The sequence below is a fragment of the Bactrocera tryoni genome, chromosome 2 (assembly GCF_016617805.1).
Source record: "Bactrocera tryoni isolate S06 chromosome 2, CSIRO_BtryS06_freeze2, whole genome shotgun sequence".
NCBI lineage: Eukaryota > Metazoa > Arthropoda > Insecta > Diptera > Tephritidae > Bactrocera > Bactrocera tryoni.
This window is the reverse complement of record NC_052500.1, coordinates 38,935,783-38,949,848: the sequence shown is the minus strand read 5'-3', so window position 1 is coordinate 38,949,848 and position 14,066 is coordinate 38,935,783. Positions and strand designations below refer to the sequence as shown.

The following is a 14,066-nucleotide window of genomic DNA, read 5'->3' as shown; positions in this document are numbered from 1 at the left end:
ATATCATCGAAAGCAATGATAAAAAGGAAGTCTGAAAGAGGTGAGCCTTGCGGCGTACCATTAGAAACCGGGAGTGTTGAAGAAAGAAAAGCATTTACGTTGATTTTGAGTTTTTTTGTTTGTGAGAAAGTTAGTAATAAAACGTATCATATTCTGGCCTATTTTCCATTTTCTAAGTTGTCGAATAATAATATGGGCTCCAATTTTGTCGAAAGCTCTGTGAAAGTCCAGAGATAGTACGGACACGTGGTTTTTGCTGGACAAAGCGTTAGTAATGAAGTAGTCTGAAAGAGGTGAGCCTTGCGGCGTACCATTAGAAACCGGGAGTGTTGAAGAAAGAAAAGCATTTACGTTGATTTTGAGTTTTTTTGTTTGTGAGAAAGTTAGTAATAAAACGTATCATATTCTGGCCTATTTTCCATTTTCTAAGTTGTCGAATAATAATATGGGCTCCAATTTTGTCGAAAGCTCTGTGAAAGTCCAGAGATAGTACGGACACGTGGTTTTTGCTGGACAAAGCGTTAGTAATGAAGTAGTCTAGTTGGATTAAAGCATCTAACGTGCCTTGACCTTTTTTGTAGGCGACTTGATTCGGTGATATGAACTTGTTTCGCTAAGCATACCACATCAAGCGGTAGCCACGATCTTTTCCAAAATTTTGCCCATACATGGAAGGAGGGAAATCTGCCTATAGTTAGCAAGTTCATCGGAGGATTTGTGTGGTTTAAGTATTGGTATAACACAGGACGTTTTCCAAAATTGGGGGTAGATACCAGTATTGAAAATTTTGTTGTAAAGCTTTACCAATCGGGGTGGATCTGATAATTGGATAAGAAATTTTATCTTGCCCCGGGGACTTACCCTTAACGGTAGATGCAACGAACTCGAATTCAGACAGTGAAATGCTGGTTTCTATTTGTTTAGCAGAAAAAAGAAAGAGGGGAGACAGAGTAGGAAGTGTCGGACCGTGTGGTGGTTTTAGAGGTTTGAAACTGTGTGCTGAATGAAATATCTGAGCTTGTTTCAGAATAGTGGTTTGCAAATAACTCGGAAATATCGGATGGATTGGTTACCAAACCTGTTGGCCACTTTACGCATTGAATGGTTAGATTTCTAGGCACTCCAGAAAGTTTTTTTAAAGGGTTCCATATTAACTTAGGACTAGACGAAGGATTTATTTTCCTTGTGTAATCCTGAAAACATTTACTCTTGGCCTGTTTCGCGGATCGACGGAAAATAGCATTGGCTTTCCTGAAAGATATTAAGTTGACTAGTGATCGAGCCCGTTTGTATTCATACCAAGCTGTCTGTTTTTTTTCCGCAATTCAGCGATTTCTTTATTCCACCAAGGAACACTCTTTGAACTTGCTGTTGGCTTTGTATGAGGAATGCTAACATTCGCTGCTGAACGGATAATTTTTGTTAAACTCGCTTTCTTGGTTAGGGTTGTCAGATATTGGGGTATTATTGCCATTTATCTCGCAATGTGTCTGAAACTTCTCCCAATCAGCGTAATCAGTTTTGAATACCTTGTTCATTTTGTGGTTTTTCGTTGTTGAACCTAGGTGCAATTTTAGTACAATGGGGAAGTGATCGCTTCCATGCAGGTGATCGAGTATACTCCATTCGCACTCTGTGGCAAGTGTGTCGGTGCACATTGTAAGATCTACATGGGAAAAAGTGGAGTGAGTGGAAAAGTGTGTCGCGGATCCGTTATTCAAACATAATAAGTTAAGAGAAAAGTAAAGCGTTTTCAATGCATTTGCTCCTCTTGATGGCTATCGGAGAGCCCCATAGTGGACTCCATGCATTAAAATCATCAGCGAAAATTAAAGGAGTAGAAGCTTGATTGATTAATTGCAGGATGTTTGTACTGGTAAATTGTTCGTCTGGTGCAATATAGATTTTTTTAACTAAGATACATAATTTCGATCGACATAGCCAGCAAGTTTGATTGAATGGCTTTAATTTTGTGTGGAATATCTCTTCTTATGAGAATCGCAATGCCTCTTTTACCAGTGCTAATATGTGGAAGATTGTGAAACATGCCAATGTACTGCTCAGGAGTAAAAGCCGACAAGTTGAAAGAGATGTGAGTTTCATTTAAGAGTATAATAGCTGGGGCATGATCTTGTATTAATAATTGAAGCTCATTGTAATTATTAGTGTAGCCGTTTAAATTCCATTGCAATAATGGAATCATAAGATCTATGTAGGAAAAAAAGAAAAAGGGAAACGGAAGAGAGCTAGAATATCAACTCGTATGAGCAGTCAGTTGAAGCTGAGTGTCACCAATTGAGTACTAGTTCAAAAGAGAGTAAAAGCTAAGCGTATTTATTCAGAGTCAATTTCTATTTGTTCAGTATGTTCAGTAGAGTATTGATTATCGTTGGAAATGCTTGTTGTTGGAAAGAGATTTTCGTGATTAGGTGGATTAGATTGCACAGTAGTGTTGGTAGTAGTATTGTTGAAGTCAATATATTTATTAAGCGAGTTTAAGGAGTTGTTTAAGTTAGAAATGAAAGAGGCTGTTGTTGTCTGAAAAGTTTGGGATTTAAAAAAGTCTTGTTGGGTACAGTTGTCGCTGATAATTTTAGCTGAATGTGAGACGTTGTTGTAGTCTGAACTGATCGATGCAGGCTTGTTGATGGAAATATGCTTATTGTTGGCGTTTGGTGAGTGATTTTTGCTAGTTAAAGAGTTTATTGATGAGTTGGGTTCAAAGGTGACCTCTGCGTTTTGTTTTGATGTACTAGGCAAGTCATTGTCGGCAGTTCTATGAGTATTTTTAGATTTTGTGGAATTGTTGATGGCTGAAATTTTTGTTGGTGTGGTGGTTACAGAGGACACCTCTTTTGTAGGTTGAAGCACATGTGCAAAGCTAGCAGTGAGGGAAGGGAGGGAATTATTTTCTCTATACTTTTTGAGGGCTTCGTGCATACAGCACTTTTCTAGTGTCTTTATTTTTAAAATTTCTTTAGTTTGCATATACTTTGGACACGTATAGTCAGAAGAGCGATGCTCGCCAGAACAATTCGCACACATAAGTAACTCGGATGCAGTCATTATCGTGTGGAGAAGGAAAATTGCAAATTTCGCATATTGGGGAACCTTTACAATGTTTTTGCGTATGACCCAATTTCTGGCATGACCTGCAGCGCATTGGATTAGGCACGTACGGTCACACAGAGGTCATCCTCCATGCGATGTTTATTTTGTTTGGAAGGGAATAACTGTTGAATGATATTAGCATAACACCAGTAGGCTTTATAACACCTTCAACTTTGCGAGTGAACTTATAAACCGCGGAAACTTCGTAAGAACTCAGTCCTTCTATTATTTCGCTTTCAGGCACATCGTTTAAAAACGGTGCATAAATGGTGCCTTTGTTACAATTAAGATGTTGATAATAGCTAGCGCTAACACCGCCAATGTTGAAAAGACATTTCGTTTTTATAAACTTTTCTCCTACTTGCTTATTTTTCACTAGCAGTAATAGGCTGCCGTCGCGTAATTCACTAATTTTGTTTATATCTTTGCTCACGGTAAGTAAGGCATTGTAAACACGAAAACAAGAAACCTTCGAAAGGGGTGTAGTATTCTCATCGGATTTAATCACAATATACTTTGGGTCATCACTTTTTATTGGCGGTAAGTCAGGAAAAGCATCTTGCAGTTTTTGATACGATTTTTTACGTTTTGGTTGGGGACCTTGGGCCAGCGCAGCAAACCTGTTGTCCCCGAACTGGAAGCCCACCGGGGGCATAGTGGAAAAATTATAATACACTTATATAAGTATTGGATTAAATTTCTCACTTAAAATAAGTATTAATCGCGTTAATTAAGTAAGCAGACCGGGGTGCAAAAAAAAAACACCAAAAGAGAGCTATTTGAATAGCTATAAACTCAGAGAAAGACGCTAACTCAACTGCTCAGTACGAGGTTTAGTCGGTGACTGGTATAACATATTATGTGAATAATTTGCTCTGAATAAAACATATGACTGTCAAAATCATACGTGAAACAAGAGCATGTATAACCAATTTTTTTTGTTAGTATTTTACCTTTGCCGACGTTGAAAGTTATGAGATTAATGGAGACGGGTGGTCAACCAATATTTTTCGTATCGGCTACGGTATCATTGATTGATATTTCGCAAAATCCCGTGCCACGAGGCGCCACTGCGTTTTTAATGTCTGTTTTCATTTCGCGTTGCGTGCTGAGATCAGGCTGCAGTCGCATCGAGTTTTTTGCCTCTCGAGGACCTTCTAGCAAATACATAGGAAGTTTCTGAAGAAAACGATTTTGCATAGCATATTAAGTGACTATATAATATATTAGGTGTTATATAAGTAGGGACGTGCTTTTTCTGGACACGGAGCAAAATAAAATTGTAGAGTGCCTTAAAAAACCAAAGAAAAGTTTAATGATACATCTGATTCTCATAATAGGTACTCAAATTTGATCATATTCTTTTTCATTCTAAATTAGATTTGGGTAAATCTTGAAAGTCTGATGATTTTTAGATGAAAATGGGATGGTATTTGTGTAAAATTTGAAGCAGTAAATTTTCTTTCAGTCTTTACGAGCCTCTGATAAGGGAGCTCGAGGAAACTGCTTTGCTTGCTTTTGTAATAAAAAAAAATGGTGTATGCAATTGAATTGTAGATGTTTTAGGACTATGATAAAAAGGATCTTCATCTTGGCAAGCGCGTACTCAAAAAGACAAACTACTGATTGCAACTCGAAAAAGCTATACAGCAGAGTTTCAAACAGTTGCTTGGGCTCATTGTTGATTCTCCAAAAGTTAAAGAATGCGGAAACTGCAATGATGGAAATACAGCTAGGAGGTTTTTTTTGCAATAGTCAAGAGTCAGCAGAATTTTTGGGTTTGAGCGTAGAACTCCTCAATCGTGCTCATGTCATAATACAAGTTTGTCATGCGGTTTTGCAGTCAACGTCGATTTGTTCAAAGAATATTGCTTCGATACCGCAAAAATGTTAGTTGAAAAATATCAATTCAAGTAGTACTGATTCACGGGTACCTTATCATTGAGTGGGCACCATTGCCGATTGGACAACTTTCTGAGGAAGCTTAGGATCGAGCAATAAGGATATCAGATATCCAGAGAATTTTTCGTGGAAATGTTCCAGAGAAAATACAATGTGAGATCATATTCATTGGTTGCTCGTGTCATCAGACTCACTTATTTCTAATATGAGATTAGATCCGCCAAAAAAAAGTACCACATTGTCATCAGAGGTAATTAAACTATTAAATTCTATGACGGCTTTGAGTGCAGAGTCAATATAACATACCTTAGACGTGAGCTCAAATGCGGATGACGATTCTGCATATCGTAGTAATTATGATTAAGCTTTTTTAATATTATATAGGGTAATTATTTGTTGTAACAGTAACTTACAACTTACATATTATTTTGTAAAATAAAAATATTTACATGAATCACATGATTTTTTTCTCCAATTCCTTTTATCATTTACTAATGCAAATAAATCAAGCTGTAATTATATAGTTCCTCCTATATCAAAGCAAGATATAATAGAAATTTCATATGTTTCGTTTTATATTTTGAGAAATTATTTTGATTTTCTTCAAATAATCTTACGTACGTGATGTTTGACTCCAATTAGAACACGTACCTCAAATTTGAAGAGAACGTCCGCCAGTTTTTGCCGAATTTGCTGCAAACGAGCCTCTCTGGCTTCCTCTGGTTCTGACGCTCGTGTTTCTGCTGTATGCTGGCGCACTTGCTGCAAACGAGTCCTTCTGGCTTCGTTTGATTCTAATGCTGGGCTTTTTTCCCTTCTTTTCATTTATTCCTCTAATTCGCTTAAGTGCTCTGATGACTTTTCCATTCTTTCACTGAGTTTTGTTGCTTTTTCGTATAAACTACTCGTTAAATAAATTTAAATTGTTAGTTTGTAATGAAAAACTTTAGTGAAAAATGTAATATGACACACAGGCTTTTTGAAAATCTTAATACATATGTATGTTACGCTTATAATTTTAAATTAACACAACCGTACACTTCGACTGTTCTGATTCATTTGATTGTATCGTGATATTTAAAAAAGTTATGGTAACAACTAAGGAAGGGCTAAGTTCGGATGCAACCGAACATTTATGCTCTTGCAACTTGCAGGAATCAAAGCCAGGGAAACACTATAAAAGTGTTAACCCATTCATATGTACACTTTTTGGTCATAAGGTGGCACGCACTAAAGATATTATTCGTGCAAAGTTTTATTCCGTTATATTGAACGCTTCTTGATTTGCGTACTGGAAAATGAGCGAATCAAGTGGAATTTAAAATTGTGTTATATGGGAAGTAGGTGTTGTTGTTGTCCGAATTCATCAATTTTTGCAATGGGACATACAGTTGCGAGCATTGAAATAGTAGTGCCTATTGGCAAAGAGAGTTTTGCTTTAAATTTTGTTTCTTTTATGATATTGCCGTCGATCATTACTCTAGTGATATTCTCTGAAGTGTAACGGTTCTGTTATACCCAACAATAAGTGTGAAACACTTACCGCTACTTTTTTAGAGCCAATTATATTGGGATATCTGTTTTTATGGGCGAGCAATAGAGTATTAGTGAACGGTGAGCCAAAGTCTCGTAAATTCTATGAAAAAGTTAACAAGCACTAAGATTTCGCATAGAAGCAACTTGCAAAAATCCCTTAGAGTTTTTTTAAAAAGTTTTTAATACTTTACTACTATTTTACTGCTCCCATCGATTTTCATACATAAACACATCTTTGTAAATAAACATATCTTGCACATATTCAAATTAAAATATTTTTAGTAATAAACATAGCCCGGAAAATATGATCCACTTTTGCATTTCTATGGATGTTAAAATTGTTTGGTATTTTGCATAACTCACAGATATGTAAAACTCTAACATCCACTACTATTTCACTGCTCGCAGCTGTAAGTACCAAATTTTGTCGAATCGGTTGGACGGGTCCCGAGACTTCACCAAAAAGTGGACGGTGCCACTTCCATCGTCCAATTTTCACACCGGCTTTCATAAAGCTCTCTCATGCCATCTCGGTGGTAAAATTTAACGTATCCGTCGAGTTTAGTTATTGATTTATCGCGCTTTTAATACATATATGTATATGTGGAGTGAGCGGGATTATCCTCCGATTTCATCCATTTTCACACTATGGGTAGAAGTTCTTATAAAATTTATACTCAGCAAATTTGGTTATTGTAAAAAAATTTTTCCACAGGTGCCCCTTGCTACTGTGAATCCCTGTACCAAATTACAGCTTTATATCATAATTAAGTGCTTAGTCATGGCACTTTATATGTTTTCGCTTAATGGCGATTTGTGGGCGTAGCAGAGTTCCGATTACGCCCATATACGAACCAACATACCAAGTTTCATCCAGGTATCTCAATTTTTACTCAAGTTACAGCTTGAACAAATGGACAGACAGACATACAGTCAACCGGATTTAAACTTTTCTCGTTATCGTGATCATTTATATATATATAACCCTATATCTATCTCGATTAGTTTTAGGTGATACGTACAACCGTTAGGTGAACAAAACTATAATACTCTCTAGCAACTGGTTGCAAGAGTATAAAAACTTGTCTTAATCCATTTATATTATTTTTGACTAGCACTTCCATTGGTCGACCACAGAGACGGAAATGTTGGACAGGCAGAATATTTTTTCTGTGTATTTTAAATTTTTACGAATTCTTATTTTATATTGAAAGAATCGAACTTTTGCTTTTATGAGATTTGCCAATATTATAAAATATAAACGCAGTTAAGACGTACTCTTCGCTATTAGATTCGGTGAGAATTGCTAAAGAGTGCACATCGACGTGACATCCAAAGTTTAGAACAAAGAAAGAGTTTTCATTGAAGTTATTATACTCTCGCAACAATGTTGCTAAGGAGAGTATTAAAGTTTTGTTCATATAACGGTTGTTTGTAAGTCCTAAAACTAAAAGAGTCAGATATAGGGTTATATATACCAAAGTGATCAGGGCGACGAGTAGAGTCGAAATTCGGATATCTGTCTGTCCGTCCGTCCGTCTGTCCGTCCGTCCGTCCGTGCAAGCTGTAACTTGAGTAAAAATTGAGATATCATGATGAAACTTGGTACACGTATTTCTTGGCTCCATAAGAAGGTTAAGTTCGAAGATGGGCAAAATCGGCCCACTGCCACGCCCACAAAATGGCGGAAACCGAAAACCTATAAAGTGTCATAACTAAGCCATAAATAAAGATATTAAAGTGAAATTTGGCACAAAGGATCGCATTAGGGAGGGGCATATTTGGACGCAATTGTTTTGGAAAAAGTGGGCGTATTGCCCCCTACTAATTTTTTTGTACATATCTCGGAAACTACTATAGCTATGTCAACCAAAGTCTACAGAGTCGTTTTCTTCAGGTATTTCCATATACAGTTCAAAAATGGAAGACATCGGATAATAACCACGCCCACCTCCCATACAAAGGTTATGTTCAAAATCACTAAAAGTGCGTTAACCGACTAACAAAAAACGTCAGAAACACTAAATTTTACGGAAGAAGTGGCAGATGGAAGCTGCACCCAGGCTTTTTTTAAATTGAAAACGGGCGTGGCCTCGCCCACTTATGGACCAAGAACCATATCTCAGGAGCTACTCAACCGATTTCAATGAATTCGGTATATAATATTTTCTTAACGCCCTGATGACATGCACGAAATATGGGTGAAATCGGTTCGCAACCACGCCTTCTTCCAATATAAAGCTATTTTGAATTCCATCTGATGCCTTCTCTGTATAATACGAGTATAAACATTAGGAAGCAATGATGATAGCGGAATAAAACTTTACAAAAATACGGTATTTGAAAAATATGTAAATGACGTATTATGAAATCTCGATTATCACTTTACCATGCGAGAGTATAAAATGTTCGGTGACACCCGAACTTAGCCCTTCCTTACTTGTTTTTCGTAGGTATTTAATGTCGGCGTTTTAATGGTAAACATCTGAATTTTTACTACAAAACTTCTATTTGAAGCATGGCTTTGCAATTGCAACACAAAATTTTATTACTTGAAAGTCATATAATTGTTTGACATTTTTTCTTTTTGTGTGGTATTATTCTATCAGCCCTATTCTCGTGCCCTCACAAAAGTCACCAACCTCACTACAGTGATGTTTCTCACTATAGTTAGGGTTACCTTATTCTGGCGAAAATTCAAAAGCTCAAATGCTCACTATTATCACAAATATCTGTGACGTGTGAAAGCAGCCATCATAATACAAAACATCTGTGTTTGTTTTGTTTTACATCAATATTTGACATTTTTTAAAAAATATTTGAGTGTTATAACTAGCATGTAGGAAAAGTTTGTTGTGTATGCGGCAATTGTTGAGGAGGGGGAATCGGGGGGTAGGAGGAAAATTTTGAAGGGTTTACGAGACAAAAGCGATCATTTTACTATGCAAGACACAACAATTATAAATACATTTCGATTCCCAAAATCGGTATGTAAAGTACTTATAGGTGAATTGGTGCCGCATGATGTGCAGAAGTCGAGTATATCTTTTGATCTGCGTTTCCTGGCGTGTTTGTATTTTTACGGGCTTTTCTCTTACCAAAAATGCGTTGGTAATAGTTATATGCTCTCTATGAGCCAGCCCTCTGTGTCTAGAACTCTGCACTTTATTTCGAAATTAATTATGAATGTTAAGGGCAGTGAAATTTACTTCCCTTCAAGCGCGCAGGATGTTTCAGATACAAAGAAGGGGTAAGATAAATAAATAAAAATAAATACAAATATGTAAATAAATTTTCTCTTAAAGATTTTGCACGAAATTTGGGATCAAGGGCACAATCGGCGCAATCGATTGTACCCATATTGGGATTGTTTCACCCTCAAGCACAGACGCATACATATCTTTATTATCCATTTGTGTTTTTGTTTGTTTATTTTTATTAAAACAGCTGTTTGACAGCAAAAAGCTTTTTACCTCACGTGGTGACTTTTTTAAGCTTTTTTCTTATGAGGTTTGAGCAAGAATAGCCTCACAAAATATGCCTCACAAGAAATCTCTCAAATTTTTCCTCTCAACTCAGTTGAGAGGTTTTTTTCAGAATAGGGCTGTATATTTATGTTACCACAGATTTTTGTTGTGTACGTCTTTACATTTTAAATTCCCCGATGTATGTACATATGTATACACTTCTGTAAGGATCTAGCATCCCATGCTATTTTCACAATAATACCCGAGTTTTTGATTTTTTTTTTGTTATTGTTATCTTATACTAAAAATTATTGTTCACTTTTTAGTTTGATGTGCTTTAAAAGCGTGTGTTTTAGTTTTTAACTATATTTATTGAATTTGAAATCTTTAGATATGACCGGCTGAGCAGAATGAATAAATTTAAGTGCGTTTGAATTTGCGTTAATGGTGGTCATATTTACTTAACTTTATCTTATACAAATATACCGTCTCAATCGAACTTATCTGCATATATTCTGCATGCTTCTTTAATAAATAATGTTTTTCCCATGGCTATTAATATCGATGATGGTCGGATGAAATCATGCCCGATTATTGGAATTTAAGTGTGTTCTGGGGGGACCCCACAATCTGCGCCAACTACCTTGGGAAAAGCCTCCTTAACATCGCATATAAGGTTCTATCGAGCGTACTGTGTGAATGAATGAAGCCCACCGTTTACACACTGATTAGGCCTAATACGGCTGTGTTAGCTAACGTTGAACAACACCAAAAGCTTCGTCAGGATCGTTAAGGGCCTCTCCGAGCCGTTTGGTACCAAAGGAGATTTCAGACAAGGAGTCTCCCTATCGTGTGACTTCCTCCATCTATGGGCTCACACGGCACTGTTCACAGTCATAACTTTGAAGCCAAAGATAATTTTGTCCATCTTGGAACCAGTATCAACACCAACAACAATATCAGCCCTGAAATCCAACGCAGAGACACTCTTGCCAACAAGTGCTACTTTGGACTGAGTAGGCAACTGAAAAGTAAAGTTCTCTCTAGGCAAACAAGAACCAAACTCTAAAAGTCCCTCATTATTTCCGTCCTGCTATATGGTGCAGAGGCGTGGACAATGACCTCAGGAGTGTTTAAAAGAAAGGCTTTGCGAAAGATTTATGATGAGATGTACGAGAATATGTCGACATTGACATAGGTCAGCGAATCAAGAGACAGCGGTTGCGCTGGCTAGATCATATTGTCCGGATGAAAGAGAACACTTCAGCTTTGAAGGATTTCTATTCAGTACCCGCCGGTGGAAGCAGAGGAAGATATCCACTCCCTTGGAGAGGACAGGTGAAGTAGGGCCTGGCAGCACTTGTTATCTTGAATTGACGCCAAATAGACACAAGTAGACACGACTAGTGCGCTGTTATAAACTCGATTATAACCACATAAGCGGTGTCTTCGCCAGTAAAGAAGTTCAGTAGGAGGTTTAGCGCTGAATATTAATGAAATTGGTCTAGACATTGGACCAAAGCTCATACTCATTTTTGATCCTTCTATAAATATCTTGGACACTGTGCAAAATATAGTAATATATATGACCTGTAATATATATATGGACTTAAATTAATAAGATACTAGTTTTGAATATTAATATGAAATTTTGCAACTTGAAAGAAAGAAATTACGAAAGTGTATAATGTTAATTTCAAAATTTTTTGTAGTTCATCTGGTTTTTTTAGAATTGACTTTTCAGCATACAATACAATATATGATCCAAGTTGGGAATTTTTCAATAGTCCCTTTTTTGACAGATCATGTATGATTCGTGTCAAGCTGTCATGTTACTTTGTTTGAGTATCGTTAGGCATCATAGAAAGACTTACGCCTGTACAACGTTTACAAATCGTCCAACTTTATTACGAAAATTCACGTTCTGTGAAGAATCTGTTTAGGGCGCTTCGTTCAACTTATGGTCAACTGTGTGTTATTCGCAACACTATCACCCATCTTTAAACTCAACATTGTTTATTGGATCATATTCGACCGAATGCCACGTTCAACACGCTGTGAAGTGTACACGAAGATCGTGGAAAGTCGATTCGGCGCATTGAAAGCGAACAAAATAGAACTTATGCAAGAACTGAAGCGGCTCGACCTTCCCAAGCGGCATTTCTTCACTCAATGGTCAGGTAAACAAGCAAAATTGTCGCATTTGGGACGAAGAGCAACCTAAAGAGATTCAAGAGCTGTCATATATGTATGTATGTAAAGTCTAAAGTTTATGCGAAAATCCCGTTTCGATTCAAACGTGTCATCGAAAATTGTACTCAACGGATGTCTCAGACATAGCAGAAGCCAACATTTGAAAATGATAATTTTTAAAAAATAAATGCCAAAGAATGTTCTTTCAAAAAACAAATCAATTTAAATTTGAAGTTTCTGTGTTTTCTTTGCAAAAAGAGGGAACTTCGAAATGTATCACCCTTTTGTAGAATTCTCAGAGACATAAGAAAACAAATTAACCCGTGCCGTGCAAATACATTTCTAATCATCAGTATTTTTTATCCGCTTTTTATCCTTCTTAAGAACAACTACTTTAATTGTGAACACAATTCACACAACACAACAAAAGAACACATAAAGTATTATCTTCAGAACGGCTTGAAGTATTTATGAACACTTTTGTAAACTTAAGAAAACACTAAAATTTTTTTGAAATATTTAGATGAAACAAGAAAATCTATTTTCTTTGACCATTTTGTAAAATATAACGAATAATTAACTTTTCCTTAAATATTTTAAAGACTTTTACTTGAGGAAAAACAACAATTCACCGAACAGTATCGTTGTCTGCATGGAGACTACCTTGCGCTGCAAAATGAATTAGAAAGAATAAAAATGTGCGCCTTCAGGTATATAACTAGAATCGTATGATATTATCATTTTACAACAATATTATATATACTATACTGCATGTATATATATTTCATCAGATTTAGCAATTCTGGACCTTCTTCGAATATTTCAGAAAAATCGGTAAATAGTTATTTAAAAAAAAAAAACATTTTATAATTGCCAAAACGTTAATGAATATTAAATTTATTTGACTATACGTATATGTATAGATGCCTCAGCGCATTGAATTAATTCGAAGCACATCATTGCGCGTTTCACAGAAGAGCAGTTCTTTACAATGTGATGACACAACCCAAGAAGCATCTGCTTCGACAAATCATCTGTGAGGTTACTCGCTAAACATGATCATCAAGCAATAAAGTATAATAACTTAGTTATTTAGGAAAGCTGTGTAGCGCGCCACTTCTTGGGATATTCACCATTGAAAGCTCCATAACAGAAATACACTGTCGACGAATGTGAATCACATGTATAATACCTACTTAATTAATTTGAGTATATTAACTAGTTGTGTTCGAAGTTACTAAATGTGGGTATATGTATACATATATTATATTTATCTATGCATATATATATGTACCAACTATACAAACAAATTAAAATATTTTTAGTACACATATTTATTTTTTGACAATGATCGTTTTATGGTAAATATGTATATCACATACTATACGTATCAAAGCAGAATATATTGCTTTTAAATTAGATTAGCACGCATTCATAAAAAATGTATATTTATGGCAACAAAAATCAAAATGTGGAAATAAAAAGACACCATTTTAATTAAACGCAATAGTGTATAGTATGAAAGATTTTGTACCTTCAGAACCACGTAAACAGGAGGTGTATGCAGACTTTTGTCCGCCATTGCATGTATTTTGTTGCATAATGTGGCAAAAGTTCAAAGATTAATTAAATATTTAAAAACACATAATTAATTTCAATTTTGAGCTAAAAAGTGTGTGTGTGAAAGCAAACCTCACAATATAAAATCGGTTGCTTGTTTCTTTAACTTCAATATTTGGAAAGAAAATTGCAATTATTTTATTGAAATAGATTGGAGGAACTACTTTCTGTTTATGCGGTTGTTGTGGGCTTGGCTCATACCAGAAATGCGTAGGGAACTGTTACTTATTTTCAATG

The 14,066-nt window shown here is 35.9% G+C and overlaps 1 protein-coding gene across 2 annotated transcripts in view; it reads left to right on the top strand.

Moving 5' to 3' along the window:
• The window catches only part of LOC120768146 (polyamine-modulated factor 1-binding protein 1), a 449,193-nt gene extending 435,482 nt beyond the window's left edge, over window positions 1–13,711 (top strand). For both annotated transcript variants that reach the window (XM_040094707.1, XM_040094706.1), the window contains 3 exons: window positions 12,812–12,919; window positions 13,001–13,043; window positions 13,133–13,711. In XM_040094707.1, the coding sequence (XP_039950641.1) occupies window positions 12,812–12,919; window positions 13,001–13,043; window positions 13,133–13,249 (268 nt within the window). In that variant the 3' untranslated portion in view covers window positions 13,250–13,711. The remainder of the gene's footprint in view (window positions 1–12,811; window positions 12,920–13,000; window positions 13,044–13,132) is intronic.
• The last annotated feature ends 355 nt before the right edge of the window (window positions 13,712–14,066 follow it).